General features: G+C 35.7%; 2 protein-coding genes across 2 annotated transcripts; both read left to right on the top strand.

The window, feature by feature from the left end:
* The first annotated feature begins 706 nt into the window (after nucleotides 1–706).
* LOC130740324 (kinesin-like protein KIN-14I) lies at nucleotides 707–10,310 on the top strand. Its single transcript, XM_057592887.1, has 24 exons — nucleotides 707–1,006; nucleotides 1,455–1,674; nucleotides 2,124–2,196; nucleotides 2,380–2,511; nucleotides 2,589–2,827; nucleotides 2,949–3,276; nucleotides 4,359–4,458; nucleotides 4,545–4,726; nucleotides 4,972–5,087; nucleotides 5,238–5,340; nucleotides 5,630–5,782; nucleotides 5,892–6,038; nucleotides 6,170–6,370; nucleotides 6,960–7,124; nucleotides 7,207–7,311; nucleotides 7,417–7,557; nucleotides 7,641–7,835; nucleotides 7,981–8,107; nucleotides 8,197–8,399; nucleotides 8,554–8,736; nucleotides 8,980–9,075; nucleotides 9,246–9,443; nucleotides 9,563–9,834; nucleotides 9,950–10,310. The coding sequence occupies exons 2-24, from the start codon at nucleotides 1,523–1,525 to the stop codon at nucleotides 10,140–10,142; spliced, it is 3,804 nt and encodes a 1,267-aa protein (XP_057448870.1). The 5' UTR covers nucleotides 707–1,006; nucleotides 1,455–1,522; the 3' UTR covers nucleotides 10,143–10,310.
* A 1,345-nt stretch (nucleotides 10,311–11,655) lies between these two features.
* Nucleotides 11,656–16,120, top strand: LOC130737131 (2-oxoglutarate-dependent dioxygenase DAO-like). Its single transcript, XM_057588899.1, has 4 exons — nucleotides 11,656–11,659; nucleotides 11,806–11,911; nucleotides 14,400–14,706; nucleotides 15,875–16,120. The coding sequence occupies exons 1-4, from the start codon at nucleotides 11,656–11,658 to the stop codon at nucleotides 16,118–16,120; spliced, it is 663 nt and encodes a 220-aa protein (XP_057444882.1).
* Nucleotides 16,121–16,611: the final 491 nt, after the last annotated feature.

The raw sequence follows: 16,611 nt of genomic DNA on the forward strand, positions 1-16,611 counted from the left end.
TTTAAGACATATGTCATCAATTGTCAAAAAGACCGATAAAAAATCGGCTAAGGTGATATAAATATGTTTATAGAAAATTTAGAGAGGCACTATCTAAAGAGTTAATAATAACATGATATTTAAATCTATTACAAGAGTTAGATGTTGAAAAAAAATAACTTGAGGAGATATCCTCAAATATAATTTCAAAATTTATTTGAATAAAATATAGAGTGCCTACAAATTACAACACAACTTTAATATTATCAACGAGAATAAAATACACAATTTTCTGATAAGAATTGATTAATCATTGCCAACTGAGACATTATATGTTGGTCAACGAAATCAATACTACTCGAGTTGAAAACTTCCACGTACAATAATTAGAACACATTTTCTTTGTCTATATAAAACTCAAATTTAAGATATTAGAATCGAATACAGACCACTTCAATGTATATGAGATTTTGCTATGTTCGGTTGGAGGCACAATTTAATTAAGGGAAGAGAAAGAGACTTGGAACTCATGTTTGTCTATATTAAATGCAACCAAAAATATTTGGCCGTATTACGGTTGTAGTATATAGAGAGAGATCTAATTTTTTCGGTTGAATAGATAAATAATTGACATAGATTGATTTTTTCAAACAAACATAGACATATGAAAATGCAATGCAAGAGTTAATATAAATGTTCAATTAGATTGGACCATGTATCTCTCTCTCTCTCTCTCTCTCTCTCTCTCTCTCTCTCTCTCACTGTTGTGTTTTGTTTATGGCAACCTCGTTTTTGAGTGAACAAGAAGAAGAAAGTTGAAAGTGGTTTTCAGTTCCCAAAAAGCCTTGGTCTTCACTAATGCTCTCGTGACTTTCTCTCTCTATCACCTATATTCACCTTCATCCTCAACAAATCACAGACTCTCATAGCTTCTTTCCAACCAAATCCACTCTCAAAACACTTCACCACCGCCCCAGATCTCTCTTTCACACAATACATCACAGAGTGTCTCATTGGTGCTATAAAGGTTGGATTTTTCACTCTTTTCTATTGACTTATTTTTCATTTTTATCTTGTACCTGAGCTTGTTCAATTCCTGTCTATGGTTAGTGAAACTGGGGTGCATGGAAATGTGTAAAGCTTCTGACTTTTTGCTATTTTTGAACTGGGTAGTTCAATGTTGAAAGGTTTTGGTTCCTGGGTCTGTTTCTGTCTTTGAGCTTATTGAGTTTCATGACTATCCATTTTTGTATGCATTTTTTGGTGTGTGTTCAATTTATTGATGATTTGACTTGCCTTGTGTTTTAGGCTGCAATTCACAATCTCCATCCTTGATTGCATTGTAACTTGCAATTCTGTTTTTGGGGGTTCATTTGTCTTACACTTGCATTTGCCTGATTTTATTTGAGTTAATGGAGCTGAATGGTGGATGTAGAGTATTTTTTTCCACTTATGTTTGAGTTTTTATCATGCAGGTGAGGTGCTTGAAGAAGAGGAAACTGTGTTGCTTTGACTAGTTTCAGTTTGTTTGTTGGAAAAAGAAATGACCATTGATATGCTCCCATCCGGGGCTCAAAGCGTGAGGACAAACAGATCTTCATTTGGCTCTGGCAATGGGGATACCCCTTTGCACAATTATGCCACTGTTAGCAACGGGGATGGCTATGACAGTGACGGTAGCAATTTCGCGCCAGCGTGAGTACCATCTCTTTGAAGATATATTGGAATTAGTAAAATTAGATATGTTCACTTTATCGTTCAATTACTCCCTTTTTAGTAGAGAATGAGTATTTTAGGATTTGGGATGTTAGCAAATTTCGAGCCTAGAATACAAGAGCAAGGCAACATTTCTAAATCACTTTAAAAGATTTTTCTTATGAATTATAAATATTTTTTTCTTTCTCTGGAAGACAATCTCACACTGTGTTTGAAACACTGTTGCATATCTAGGAAAGCCCTTATCCCGTGTCACTACATGCAATTCAAACATAATTCTTGCATTATGTTCTTATTGACTGACGAACAATAATTTTTACAATACTCTTTTATACCTTTTTACCTTGAACTTCGATGACAAAGCGATAATGAATTTTGTGTTTGCCCATGTGTGACATTCTTCAGTTTGTAAACTTTTTTTTTGGCAGCACACCAACAACTCTATCGATGGCTATTCCATCAGAACTCGCTGGAGCTGTACCCTTGATTGATAGATTCCAGGTGGGAAATTATTTGTCAATCTAACTATAAATATAACTTTCTTGAATAATTTTGCTTCCCTATGAATTTTGTATCTTAATGGATTTTGTCTAAGTTCCTGCATCAACAATAGCTCCTAGTTTATTGATTTATGTACGTGATCATTTGTTATCATCACATTTTCGTCAATGTTGTCTGTTATAGGTGGAAGGATTTCTAAAATTGATGCAAAAACAAATTCAATCTGCTGGCAAACGAGGATTTTTTTCTAAAAGGTCTGTGGGCCCCCAAGTTCGAGAGAAACTCACATTAGAAGACATGCTTTGCTTCCAAAAGGTAATCAAATACTTATTTTCCATAACAATGATTAAATTATTATTAAACACATCAAAAGCTAACACAAGTTCTTGCAGGATCCAATACCTACATCATTGCTTAAGTTGAATGGTGATCTAGCAAGTCGGGCAACAAAATTATTCCAGATAATTTTGAAATATATGGGAGTTGATTCATCTGATCGTGTAACTCCAATAGGCTTAGAAGAACGAGTTGAGCTTGTAAGTAAACTATACAAGCAAAGTTTGAAGCGTTCAGAACTCCGGGACGAACTTTTTGTCCAGATATCAAAACAAACTAGAAACAACCCAGACAGGTATGTATATATTTTTAGTATTGAGTATCATGCTTCATGTTTTCTTGGCCTCTGTTCATTGAAGCTGCATTGCTGTGGTTTTGTATACTAGTAGTTAATACCTTTGTTGTGCCAACAACAGGGAATACTTGATCAAAGCATGGGAGCTAATGTATTTATGTGCGTCGTGCATGCCTCCAAGTAAAGACATTGGAGGGTATCTGTCAGATTATATTCATAATGTGGCACACGGTGTTACTACTGATCCTGAGATCAGAGCCCGGGCATTAAATACACTAAATGCTTTGAAGCGCACTGTCAAGGCTGGTCCTAGGTATATAATACCTGGGGCTATAGAGATTGAAGCTCTGTTGACTGGGAAAAGGCTTACAACTATAGTGTTCTTCCTAGATGAAACATTTGAAGAAATTACATATGATATGTCAACAACAGTTGCTGATGCTGTTGAGGTTATTTGAATTCGTTATATGCTTCTATCTATCTCCAATGGCACACATTTCTAACTGATCCTAATATGCATAAATTATTTGGAAGAGTGAGAGTATTGAAGTAGGTGAAATAACTAGCGGGATACTAAACTAGGAATGACTTGAATGAAAGTGATTAGGAAAGGTTGGGGAAAATTTTATTCTTCGAAAGATTCTACTTAATCTAATGAAGGAAATCTATTAGCACCCCATCTCATCCTTTTCAGGGATGAAGTCTTGTAATTGCTTTAGATTTAATACTAGAAAAATAAGATTGCAAGGCTTACTGTGGTTTAAAACAAAGAGGTCATCAAAGAGCTTGAGCTAAATGTTTGATTTCTTTCTCTAAGCTTTATATAAAAGATTGGGCTCAGCAAGTTTAGTTTTTTCAGCAGTTGTACTTATCCATCTTAAGGTTAACATTCAATAAGATGCACAAGATTTACAGTAGTGTTTATTATTAGGGTTAGTTCTAAAAGACCTTCTTTGAACTTGATACTTGATACTAAAATTACTATCCTTTCTTCTCTTTCAATGAAGAAAACAAAAAACAATTTGTTGTGACAATCTCTGTCCTTTAAGTGACTAACATACTGTAAGGTTTGAGCATAACCCTAAAAAGTAAAAACCTCTGGAAAAGTAGGTCTTCTGAGTTATGAATTAATGACCTCCTGCGGTGATTAAGATGTTATCTTTATGATTTGAAGAAAGAATTGAAAAATGCAAGTAAACTAAGTCAGGAAATTTGCCTTCTTTTTGTTTGATTATACAGTTCATAAACTTATTATTGTTGTATTTATGAATATATGGCTCTCATAATGATATACTAAGTGATTGATGGAAGGGTTTCACTAGGAGAACTTTGCTTTATATAAAACTAATAAGAAGATAATTTTGTTAACAGCCGTATCGCTTTAATCATGATTCTGCCTTAGTCATTCTACTGCTTTGCTGTCTCAAACATAGTCATTTTTCTTCTGTTTGCATTTCTGGATACTCTCAATGTGTTTACTCTGTCAAGTTTAAATCATTATATTCATCAATTAACTTCATATTTGATTCAGGAACTTGCAGGGATCATTAAACTGCCAACGTTCTCTAGCTTTAGCCTGTTTGAATGTCATAAAGTTGTTACCGGCTCCAAATCACCGGATACTGGGAATGGCAAGTCTTTTTTTTACTCATTGCTTGTTGATTTTATTAAACTAACTGAGACCAGTAGTCTAACAACTCTTCTATTGTTAACTCAGAGGAGTACATTGGATTAGATGATAATAAGTATATTGGTGATCTCCTGGCGGAATTTAAGGCAGTGAAAGACCGAAGTAAAGGAGAAATTTTGCACTGTAAGCTGATATTCAAGAAAAAATTATTTCGTGAATCAGATGAAGCTGTGACCGATCAAATGTTCTTGCAGTTGTCCTATGTACAAGTATGACTTTTTGTTGTATGATTGAATAAAAGCATATCTAAGGGCTGTTTATTTGAGAAAACATTTTCCTTTCTTTTTTCATATGACAAAAGTGCTTTGTTATTTTCACTTTATTTCCTGTTTTTAAATATTTGCATAGGAAATGATGAATTGTTTAAACCTTGTATACAAAAGCAGCCCCTAGGTTTGAATGAAACTGCAATTGCCTTCAAGGTATTAATTTAGGCCTGGATTTGTTGTTACAGTTGCAGCATGATTACATTTTGGGTAATTATCCTATTGGAAGGGATGATGCTTCCAAGCTCTCTGCATTGCAAATCTTGGCTGAGATTGGATTTGTTAGAAGACCTGAATCCTGCACGTAAGTGATTTCAATGTTTCTCTTGCTGCAAACTATCTTCCATTAGTGTTATAGCATTTTTTGATTGAAGTTCTGGTGGTGAGTGAACTTGACTCTCTTTATGTTCTTTTCTGTTATCACTTCAACTGGCTGAGATTTCTGTATTTTCAGCGAGTGGAATTCATTTCTGGAGCGTTTTCTGCCTAGACAAATTGCAATGACTCGAGCCAAACGGGAATGGGAGTTGGACATTCTTTCTTGCTATCATTCACTGGTATGGGACTTGGATACTGTCTAAGAGCCTAAGCCCATCTGTTTGTTTTTCTTTAACATTTGATCAGTGATAACTAATCAGTATAAGAAATTTCTTCTATTTGTAGTTTGTCTTATTGAACTTATTTCAAACCCTTCCCTGTGGATTTATGAATAATAATTTTCCTCTTATGTATCAGTTTTACCCACGGAAGTACATATTGCTTCAAATATGCCTATTACCTTTGATGAAATATACTGCTGAATTTCTTTCTTCTACATGGTATTATAAGATATTGTTCCCTTTTCAGGAGCATGTCACGAAAGACGATGCAAGACAACAATTTCTGCATACATTGAGAACACTTCCTTATGGGTTTTCTGTTTTTTTCAATGTTCGCAAAATTGATGATCCCATTGGACTCCTGCCTGGACGAATAATATTAGGAATTAACAAGAGAGGGGTAAGACTAAAAAATGATTTAATGATAATATTGTAAGGTTCTGAATATAAATATTTAACCTTGAATAGCGCATTTATTTAAATGTTTATTTCTTATCAACTGCCCCTAGGTTCATTTTTTTCGGCCCATTCCCAAGGAGTATTTGCACTCAGCTGAGTTGAGAGACATAATGCAATTTGGAAGCAGTAATACTGCAGTATTTTTTAAAATGCGAGTTGCAGGTGTTCTGCACATATTCCAGTTTGAAACCAAGCAGGTATTAACACCTTCATTGACATTTAACATTGTTCTCTAACTTTTAGTTCTTAATTTGTTCCTTTGGACTTGATTAATATTTGTATCACTTTGGAGTTATTTTATATCATCAGAATTTTGTTCTTTTTGTAGGGAGAAGAAATTTGTGTAGCTCTTCAGACACACATAAATGATGTAATGCTGCGCAGATATTCCAAAGCACGATCTCCTACTGCGGGTTCTTTGAATGAAGATGTTTCTAGTAACTTTAAGCCTCCGAATCTGGAATTATATGAAAAACGTGTTCAAGATTTATCAAAACTTGTTGAAGAGTCTCAGAGTAATGCTGACCAAGTAAGTCTAAACTTCTAATGTATGTTCTAGAATGTTATGCAGGATGCACAACTAATCCCAAACTGAACCTTTGAACTTATAAGGCATTTTTCTTAGTTATTGCACAGCAAAGAAACCTGTAGGGCTTATCTGCTTCCTCGTGAATAGTGAGGAATACTGCTTATTCTATTTTGGTTTATACTAGTGTGCCACGACCCTTAAAAGTGAGGTTTTGTACTAGTTTCCTTCATGTAGAATAAGGAGGCTTCTTGTTGCCTTAAGTTATGTATAGCTGTGATGTGATTTGTTCAATGTGCCAATCTTTTGATATACACCTATTTAGATGTACCAATCAGTTAAATAAAAGTAGTTTATTCCTTCTGTTTTGTGCATCTAGAGGGTGATTTTGGTGCAAGGTATATTGTGTCCTGGTGATAATGTGTTCTTGTTGTGGAGAGAATGTATCTGCTAACAGTGATAAGGTTGTGTACATCTAACCCTACAGTGGTGGGAAGGACCATACACTGGGCCACCCTTTTACTATTAGGAACTTAGCATGTATAATGCATGTTTCTTGGTTACTGATGATATTTTAAATTATGTTGAATAGATGTTGGAAAAACTGCATGAGAAGCAAAAACAAGAAGAGGTAATGCTACAAGAATTAGAGAGCTTGAAAGAATCTTTGAGAGCTGGTAAGCATAGTCTCACAGAAGTTACAAATGAACGTGATAGGCTTAGATCATTATGCGACGAAAAGGATAAGGCACTTCAGGTAAATGTCTTAACTTCATAGAACCAGCGTTACTTTTATCTTTGCATTATTGACCTGTCTTAATAAATATGCAATTTATTAGGCTAAAATTCTTGAGAAAAGATCCATGGAAGAAAAGATGGCCAAAATGAGTAATTTGGTGATAGAGAGCACCACCAAAAAGGACCATAACGAAGCAAATGATCAAGTATGATGCTTTTTTGTCACTGATTATTCATTTGTTTATTGCTTCCTGAGTAATTGATTTTACTTTTAATGTGTAAATTGTGGACTTTGGTTGGGTACTGAATAGGTCTTACGAAAACTTGAAGATGACTTACAACTTTGTAAAGATGAGTGTCTTGTAGCTGAAGAGACTATCAAAAGCTTGATTGATGAAAAGTTGATTTTGACACAGAAGCTATCTGAGCTGGAGGAGAATAATGCTGATGAGGTAAAATAATTGAAACTCATTATTCAAAATTGAAACCCATAATTTCAAGATGATGTTCAACCAACTTGCTGCGTGTAATGCAGATTAGTTCTCTTCAATGGAAACTTGAGCAAGAACGTAAAGCTGTAAATTCTCGAGTTTATGATCTTGAAAGAAAACTGGATTTGTTAAAGCAAGAGTTAGTTGTGGCCGAGTCTGCACTCTCATTAAAGGACTCTGAATTGGCTGCTATAAAGAAGGACTTAAAAGAGCTAGAAGAGTTGAGAGAAATGAAAGAGGTTTGGATACTCTTATTCTATTTGTGTTCCCTGCTTTTGTTGTATAATGACAATTATAGGTTCAACATGCAGTGTGTATATTCACTCTTTTTTAATGTTAAAAGGTAATTTCTTTCTTAAGTTTCTGTTTGCTTGCTTTATGTAGGACATTGATAGAAAGAATGCACAAACAGCTGCCATATTGAAGATGCAAGGGGCTCAATTAGCTGAAATGGAAACACTTTATAAAGAAGAGCAGATTCTCAGGAAGCGATACTTTAATACCATAGAAGGTGGAGGACAGAGCATTTTGTCTATGTGATTGTGGATATTTACATATATAACTGACATAATGACGTTGGAATACGATTCTTTCTTCCAGATATGAAAGGAAAAATAAGAGTTTACTGTAGGCTAAGACCTCTTGTTGAAAAAGAGATTGCTGACAAAGAAAGAGATGTTCTTGCAACGGTAGATGAGTTTACAGTTGAGCATCCGTGGAGAGATGATAAACCAAAACAGCATATATATGACCGCGTGTTTAACGGTGATGCCACTCAGGAAGAAGTATTTGAGGATACAAGGGCAAGTCTTTCTGTAACAACTTAAAGATCGTAGTTGTTTCTTGATTTAGCATTTTGTCACTCTAGATAATATATGAATTGAAATAGATTTAGTATTTTCCTACACTCCTTAGTTGTTACTAACATACTGATGTCTTTCTTATGGAATTTTACAGTACTTGGTGCAATCTGCAGTAGACGGCTATAATGTTTGCATATTTGCTTATGGTCAAACTGGCTCTGGAAAGACATTTACAATCTATGGATCTGAAAACAATCCCGGGCTTACGCCTCGTGCTACGGCAGAGCTTTTTAGAATTTTAAGGAGAGATAATAACAAATTTTCTTTTTCCTTGAAGGTAACAATGGCTAAATGGAGATTAACAATTACTTTTCTTTGCATGTTAAAAGTTTGATGTCATTAAATCCACTTAATATGTACATACAATTGTTTTACATATGTATATGTAAATGATTAAACTGTTTTTTTTCCTTTTGTCTTTTACTTGGTGTAAGTAACTCAACTATGATAGATTATAGGAGTTACACAATTGTTTCTGTTTATTGTTTGATGTAAACTATTTTTTTTATCTATGATGCAGGCATATATGTTGGAACTATATCAAGATACACTTGTAGATCTTCTGTTACCTAAAAGCGCGAAGCGATTAAAATTGGAGATTAAGAAGGATTCAAAGGTATTATTCTATGTTATGAATGCAATTTTCCATCTCTAGATAATGCTTAGTTTTTTAAATTGGATATCTAAAAAGATTTGAAGTGTCCTGAAGTTATGTGCTGAACAAAAATTTTGCTTTCCCGGATTGCTCTCCCCATTGTAATTGTTTTGTTTTACTCCTCGTGTTAGGGAATGGTAACTGTAGAAAACGTAACGACTGTGTCAATTTCTACTATGGAAGAATTAAATAGCATAATACAAAGGGGATCAGAACGGCGGCATACATCAGGGACTCAAATGAATGAAGAAAGCTCAAGATCTCATCTTATAATGTCCATTGTAATTGAAAGCATCAACCTTCAAAGTCAATCAGCTGCAAGGGGAAAGGTATTGTGTTTGTTGTCTTTTTACCGCAGTGTATATGTATATAAGTATACCGCATTCCTTTATTATGTAACAATTTGAAATATGGACCTTACTTACGTAATGTTGGATTTATCACACAGCTAAGTTTTGTGGATCTTGCTGGCTCAGAAAGAATAAAAAAGTCAGGCTCTGAGGGTAATCAGCTCAGAGAAGCTCAGAGTATAAACAAATCATTATCAGCACTTGGAGATGTTATTAGTGCTTTATCTTCTGGTGGTCAGCACATACCTTACAGAAATCACAAGTTAACTATGTTGATGAGTGATTCACTTGGGGGCAATGCAAAAACTCTTATGTTTGTCAATGTATCTCCAATAGAATCAAGCTTGGATGAGACACATAACTCCCTAATGTATGTTTTTCATCTCTGCTTTCTTTTTGAACTTTAAAAAGCTTCACTTTCAAATCTTAAGTATTTTCTTTCGGCTTTACTTAACCATCATCCATTATATTTTATGTTAATTTAGGTATGCGTCACGAGTGAGATCAATCGTGAATGATCCAAGCAAGAATGTTAGTTCAAAAGAGATTATGCGGCTGAAGAAACAAGTTGCATATTGGAAGGAGCAAGCAGGTAGGAGAGGAGAGGAAGAAGATTTAGAAGAAATTCAAGAAGTACGACCAACTAAAGAGAAGACTGACAACCGCCATTCTCTGTAATAACTCTAGCCAAATATGTTCTTTTGTTTCTTGAATGTTGTCTGGTCGATCAGTTTCCACTTTGCAAGATCTCACAGGCTTGATAGGTTGTAACTTAATTCAGAGGGGTCATGCTGTATAGTTGAATCATGTATATATTGCTAATCTTTAATTCATTCACTTAATTAACAGGTGCCCCATAGATTGTATATGCAAATGCAAGTCACTTCACTGACGCTTAAGTTAGAATTGAATGAGACATAGAATAAAGATTACAGCTAGAAAGTGTGTTCCTTTACAATTCTCATATGGGTTTTTTTAAGTCAATAGATAAAATTTGGGTTAAACCACTATTGTTAATGGAAAAAACTTCTGTTGAGAGATGTAGATGCTTCAAAAATAAATCATAAAATGACTGCCATTACATCATTCATGATTTTCCTAAAGCGGAATCTCATGTTTGAGACTTCTAAATAAAAAACGCTCGTTGAGACTTAGGAGGGCTACCCTCAACATATATCTCAACTCGAATAAAATTTTCTCTTCTAAAATATAAATGTGATATGAAAAAAAGAGGTGGAAAACATCATAACTGAGCAATGTGAGATTTATCTATTTCACTATTACAATCAAGCTCAACAAACCATGCATATTGAGCCTTCCTCTTGTAAAAAAAAACCATGCATATTGAGTTATGACTTATGACATATCATTATCAAATTATTAAAAATTGAAAGGATATAAAATATGGTGGCCTTCACCAATTGACCATTGATAACATGTTAGTTTTATTGCACTAAATTGTTAATTTTGTTAAACGAGCCACCACCCAAAGTCAAATGCAATAGAAAACTTTTATAGTACACTGGTTGGCAGTGCTGGTAAGTGAAAGCAAAGTAGTTGATTTGCATTATTATTTATTACGATATGAATTAATTGAAGATTATTACTTATGGCTTTTATCTTACTATAAAAAGATTCGAGAAGCACTGGCCGGCAGACAGTCGTTGCTTAGGACTACGACCTCAACTAGAAGACAATAAACCTTATTCAAAGTGAGATTAGTTTTTGAGTAAATGGTCATTTTGGTCCCTGATTGTGTTCACTTATGATGGACTAGTCCTCATACTTTGGAAATTGTCTTTTTTCATCCCTGAATATGTAGCCGTCGGTCAAGTTCGTCCTTGGTAGTGTTTTCCGTTAGTCCCTCGGACGGAAAAGTCCAAATGTCACCATTTTTGCCACATTGGCTTGACACGTTATCAATGTCTCACATTTTATTAGGTCAATTTAGTCCCTCAGAAAATTAAAAATAAAATCCTCTGAATTTATTAATTCAAATTTCCAGCTTAAAAAGAATTCATCTTAACACTAGTTTGTTCTTGTTTGATTCCGGACACTCATTCCAATTCTATGAACATGAATACATAATTAAATTCAAGATAAAACAAAGGATTGAACAAAGTTGTGAGGTAATAACCAATGAATGAAGGAAACAAATTCTCACACGAATTAACAAAAAATTAGAGAATCAATGGGTAAGAAAAATAAAAAACCCAGAAAATCACATTTATTCATAAGAACCCAGAAACCCTCACCCTGCGTGCAAAACCCTCACTCACGAGAACAGCTGCCAACAATGTCCCAGATGGAAACTATTAACACCAGTGGCTTCTGTTCTCAGGTGGAGTTGGATTCCCTGAACACGAGTTCCTCCAATGCTGCAACGGTTTCCCAACCATCACCAAAGCCACAACCTTTCTTCTCCACATCAACAAATCCTTAAAAAGGTACAACCTTTAGGGTAAGAAAAACCAAATCTGCACAAATTCGATGCAAACTTTGAAGGTTTGATTTTGACGAAGCGGCGCGGCTTGCGGCAGCTCAATGTTCTGTTGTTGATTTGGGTTTAGGGTTCAGGGATGATGAAGGTAAAGGAAATGTTAGGTTCATCTAAAGTTTATGGGTTTATGGGTTCATAGATGATGAGAAACAGAGGCGGTGGTGGGAATGGGAGGAGAAGGATTGAGAGAAGAGGCATATTCTGTACCAGAGGAGAAGGGGAAGACTTGATATTGGATGGAGATTGCAGATGAAGATGAAGTGGCATCTCTCCCTCTCTATCTTCTGTTAAAGCTTCTGGATCTTTTCATTATCTAAATAATATTTTGAATAAAAGTTGTTTTAGGTTTAATTTGTAGTTTTTTTTATGAAGATGAAGATCTGGTTATAGGACCAATTGAAGAAGGAAAGATAATCGCACGTTCATAAATCAGGTTACAAGTACAATAAAATTATAGTACGTGTTTGGACTTGATATTGGAGGCGGTTGGGTTTGTTGTTTATATTTTGTGTGATGAAGATAAAGATTTGGGCTATTAATTTTTCTTTTAACGTTTATGATAAATTAAGAAGATGAAAATGTTAATTTTCTGGGTTAGATGATACAGATGATGATGAAGATGTATAAAGAAGGTGAACATTTAGAGGGGTTTTTTTTATTTATTTCCTAAGGGACTAAATTGACATAATAAGATGTGAGTCATTGATGATATGTCAAGCCAATGTGGCAAAAATGGTGACATTTGGACTTTTCCGTTTGAGGGACTAACGGAAAACACAACCAAGGACGAACTTGACCGACGGCTACATATCCAGGGATGAAAAACGACCATTTCCAAAGTACGAGGACTAGTCCGTCATAAGTGAACACAATCAGGGACCAAAATGGCTGTTTACTCTAGTGGTTGAAAATCCCCGTTAAACGCAAATAGACAAAAAGAAAAAAAAAAGATACTTTATGTTATTCTCCATATATGCTATGCTAGTGAGATTAGTTTTTTTGCTAGTTGAGAACTTCTGTTAAACGCAAATAAACAAAAATAAAGGAAGATGAACATGTTTGATTACAGTTTTTTTTGAAAATTGTTTTCTATTTTTAAAAACTGAAAAATTTAAAAACTTATTTGTCACAATATGTTTTCAAAAATTGTTTCCATACCATAACGGCTAAAAAATGTTTTCTATTTCTATTTTAGTTTTCAAATTACAATTTTTTTAATGTTGAAAAATCTCATTACTTGACAAATAGTTTCTAAAAACAAATTTTAGAAGATAAGCTTTACATTGGCTAGAGATAGAGCCAAGATAAGCTTTATAAGGGTAGTGCAAACCTAAACTCTTGAGCTAGCTTTTGTAGTTGAGTATAGGCCTCCCAATTTCTAATATGGTATCAGAGCCTATCCTAGCTCCATTTGTTGTGGAGACCTCCCATTATTGGGCCACCCGTTGTTAATCCCACGTTCCAGTCTGTTCAATCCTGGACGTGAGGGGGTGTGTTAGAAGTCCCACATTGGCTAGAGATAGAGCCAAGATAAGCTTTATAAGGGTAGTGCAAACCTAAACTCTTGAGCTAGCTTTTGTGGTTGAGTATAAGCCTCCCGATTTCTAATATGGTATCAGAGCCTATCCTAGATCCATTTGTTGTGGAGACCTCCCATTATTGGGCCACCCGTTGTTGATCCCACGTTCCAGTCTGTTCAATCCATATTAGAAATCGGGAGGCCTATACTCAACCACAAAAGCTAGCTCAAGAGTTGAGGTTTGCACAACCCTTATAAACACTTGATTGGCCTTATCTCTAGCCAATGTGGGACTTCTAACACACCCCCTCACGTCCAGGATTGAACAGACTGGAACGTGGGAACAACAACGAGTGGCCCAAATATGGGAGGTCTCCACACAACAAATGGATCTAGGATAGACTCTGATACCATATTAGAAATTGGGGGGCCTATACTCAACCACAAAAGCTAGCTCAAGAGTTGAGGTTTGCACTACCCTTATAAACACTTGATTGGCCTTATCTCTAGCCAATGTGGGACTTCTAACACACCCCCTCACGTCCAGGATTGAACATACACAACAAATGGATCTAGGATAGGCTCTGATACCATATTAGAAATTGGGGGGCCTATACTCAACCACAAAAGCTAGCTCAAGAGTTGAGGTTTGCACTACCCTTATAAAGCTTATCTTGGCTCTATCTCTAGCCAATGTGGGACTTCTAACACACCCCCTCACGTCCAGGATTGAACAGACTGGAACGTGGGATCAACAACGGGTGGCCCAATAATGGGAGGTCTCCACAACAAATGGATCTAGGATAGGCTCTGATACCATATTAGAAATTGGGAGGCCTATACTCAACCACAAAAGCTAGCTCAAGAGTTGAGGTTTGCACTATCCTTATAAACACTTGATTGACCTTATCTCTAGCCAATGTGGGACTTCTAACAATGGTTTGGCAGTAAAAATAGGACAAAAGATGGCTGAATCACTAGGCATAGAAGGTATTGATTTCGGGGATTGGCCATGTCAGTTTAGAATGAACAAATATAACTTCACCCCAGGAGCTATAGGTTCACTTGGATCTCCACTACACACTGATTCTGGGTTTCTAACAATTCTTCAAGACGATGAAAATGTCGGTGGTCTCGAAGTGATGGACAATTCTGACTCATTTGTGCCTATTCCTCCATTTGCAGGAACCCTTCTTGCAAATCTTGGTTGCTCATGTAAGTATGTAACTTTTCAAATTTGGGTTAAACTTAGCTCTACTCCAAAATTTACGAGTAATAATTAATCACCTTATAGCTTAAGCTTGGATAAAAAATAAAGATAAATACTAGCCATCGCCAGACGCAATTATTGTAGTATGAAACCACAACTTGCGTGAAGATCTACAAATTGGGCCGGGTTGTCTAAATGACCAATGATAAAGTTTGAGTTAAATAACTCATCATCCAATTACATTGGAGATAAATGAGTTGGAAATAAATTAATAAATAAAATATAGAAATTCCAACTCACTTATCTTTAATGTGATTGGATAATGAGTTATTTAACTCAAACTTTATCATGAGTCATTTAGACAACCCCCACAAAATACATCCCTAAATTTATTTTCTTTTTAACTGTTTGGAACCCCACAAACTACTGCAAATTAGTTTTTCAAGTGCACTTTTGTAACTTGGACCAAAAAAATTACGAGTGTTGAATGGATGTAGTGAGTGTCAATATTACTAGTTCTCGATTTATATACACAAGTAACTTTACAACAGTACACAAAGTTGTTGGAATCAAGTGTTAGAGTCAAGTCCCACATCGGAGAAGTCAAGTTAAGAGGGAGAGTTTATAAGGAGATGGACCCATAAACCTAATGCCTTAAGGTTTTGGGTTAAGATGTGGTGTCCAAGATCTCCTTGGTGTTTCCCCTCGACCTTGCCCCGTGGGTCCTCGCCGTAACTCTCCCCAACAAGTGGTATCAGAGCCGATGGTTCGTGGGACCATGGTAACGGCTCCTTGTGTCGAAAGTCTTCCTAGCAGTGTGGCTAGGCGGCGAGTTCCGTTGGCAGCAAACGGCGGTGCAAGGTGGATAGCTTCCGCAGACGGGAGGACCATGGGTGATACTGATGTGGTTGAGGGACTCACACTTGAGGGGGAGATTGTTGGAATCAAGTGTTAGAGTCAAGTCCCACATCGGAGAAGTCAAGTTAAGATGGAGAGTTTATAAGGAGATGGACCCATAAACCTAATGCCTTAAGGTTTTGGGTTAAGATGTGGTGTCCAAGATCTCCTTGGTGTTTCCCCTCGACCTTGCCCCGTGAGTCCTCGCCGTAACTCTCCCCAACAAAGTACAAATCTAGCCATGATATAATAAACTTTGTGCATGCCCTTGGAATATGATGCAGGCATGGAGTAATGGAAGGTTTAGCTATGTGAAGCACCATGTACAATGTAAAGAAGCCAGTACACGTTTTTCAAGTGCTACATTCATGTTAGGGCCAAGGAGTGGAAATGTTGAGGCCCCAGAAGAGGTGATAGACCATGATCACCCACGTCTATATCAGCTTTTCAATTATGAAGATTATAGGAAGCTCAGGCTCTCAGAGAAAATGTACACGGGTGAAGCACTTGAGTTGTTACGCCTGGCCTAGTGATCATGGGAAGTAGGATTAAGAAGTGTGCAAGTTCTACATCTTCGTTTAATAATCATATAAATGTATCCAATTGAAATTTCTTGTTACTGTTTGATGTCTTCTTCCATGTCTCACTAATAAAATTGTGGATGTCGTTTAAACCGATGTAAGTTTATAACTATCACATTCATACTCTTTTTTAATTGATATGAGACAATTATATTAATAAGACATGGAAGAGGATACCAAACAAGGGATAAGATATTTCAGTTCATATCATATTTCTTTTAAGTTTATTGCACTTATTTATCTTTTGTTCTCAAATGATGTCTCATTTCTTGTTTCAACCAATAAAAGTATGTTATGTCCATTTAAAAATACATGGATATTGTTATGAGTATATGGATACCCACCACGATTACGAGTTAGGATTAGATGAAGAGTCTATGAGTCAGACCCATATATACTTGTTTCTACACTTTTGACCTAATTATTGACCAATCAGAGTT

The sequence above is a fragment of the Lotus japonicus genome, chromosome 2, assembly GCF_012489685.1.
Source record: "Lotus japonicus ecotype B-129 chromosome 2, LjGifu_v1.2".
Classification (NCBI taxonomy): domain Eukaryota; kingdom Viridiplantae; phylum Streptophyta; class Magnoliopsida; order Fabales; family Fabaceae; genus Lotus; species Lotus japonicus.

What these genes read in the sequence shown, in the direction of transcription:
- LOC130740324 (XM_057592887.1), top strand. Translation starts at nt 1,523, where the DNA reads ATGACCATTGATATGCTCCCATCCGGGGCTCAAAGCGTGAGGACAAAC. An exon ending in ACTAGAAACAACCCAGACAG is followed by an intron (nt 2,828 to 2,948) that starts GTATGTATATAT and finishes TGCCAACAACAG; the next exon opens with GGAATACTTGATCAAAGCAT. An exon ending in AAGTATTTGAGGATACAAGG is followed by an intron (nt 8,400 to 8,553) that starts GCAAGTCTTTCT and finishes GGAATTTTACAG; the next exon opens with TACTTGGTGCAATCTGCAGT.
- LOC130737131 (XM_057588899.1), top strand. An exon ending in ATCAACAAATCCTTAAAAAG is followed by an intron (nt 11,912 to 14,399) that starts GTACAACCTTTA and finishes CCTTATCTCTAG; the next exon opens with CCAATGTGGGACTTCTAACA. An exon ending in TTGGTTGCTCATGTAAGTAT is followed by an intron (nt 14,707 to 15,874) that starts GTAACTTTTCAA and finishes AATATGATGCAG; the next exon opens with GCATGGAGTAATGGAAGGTT.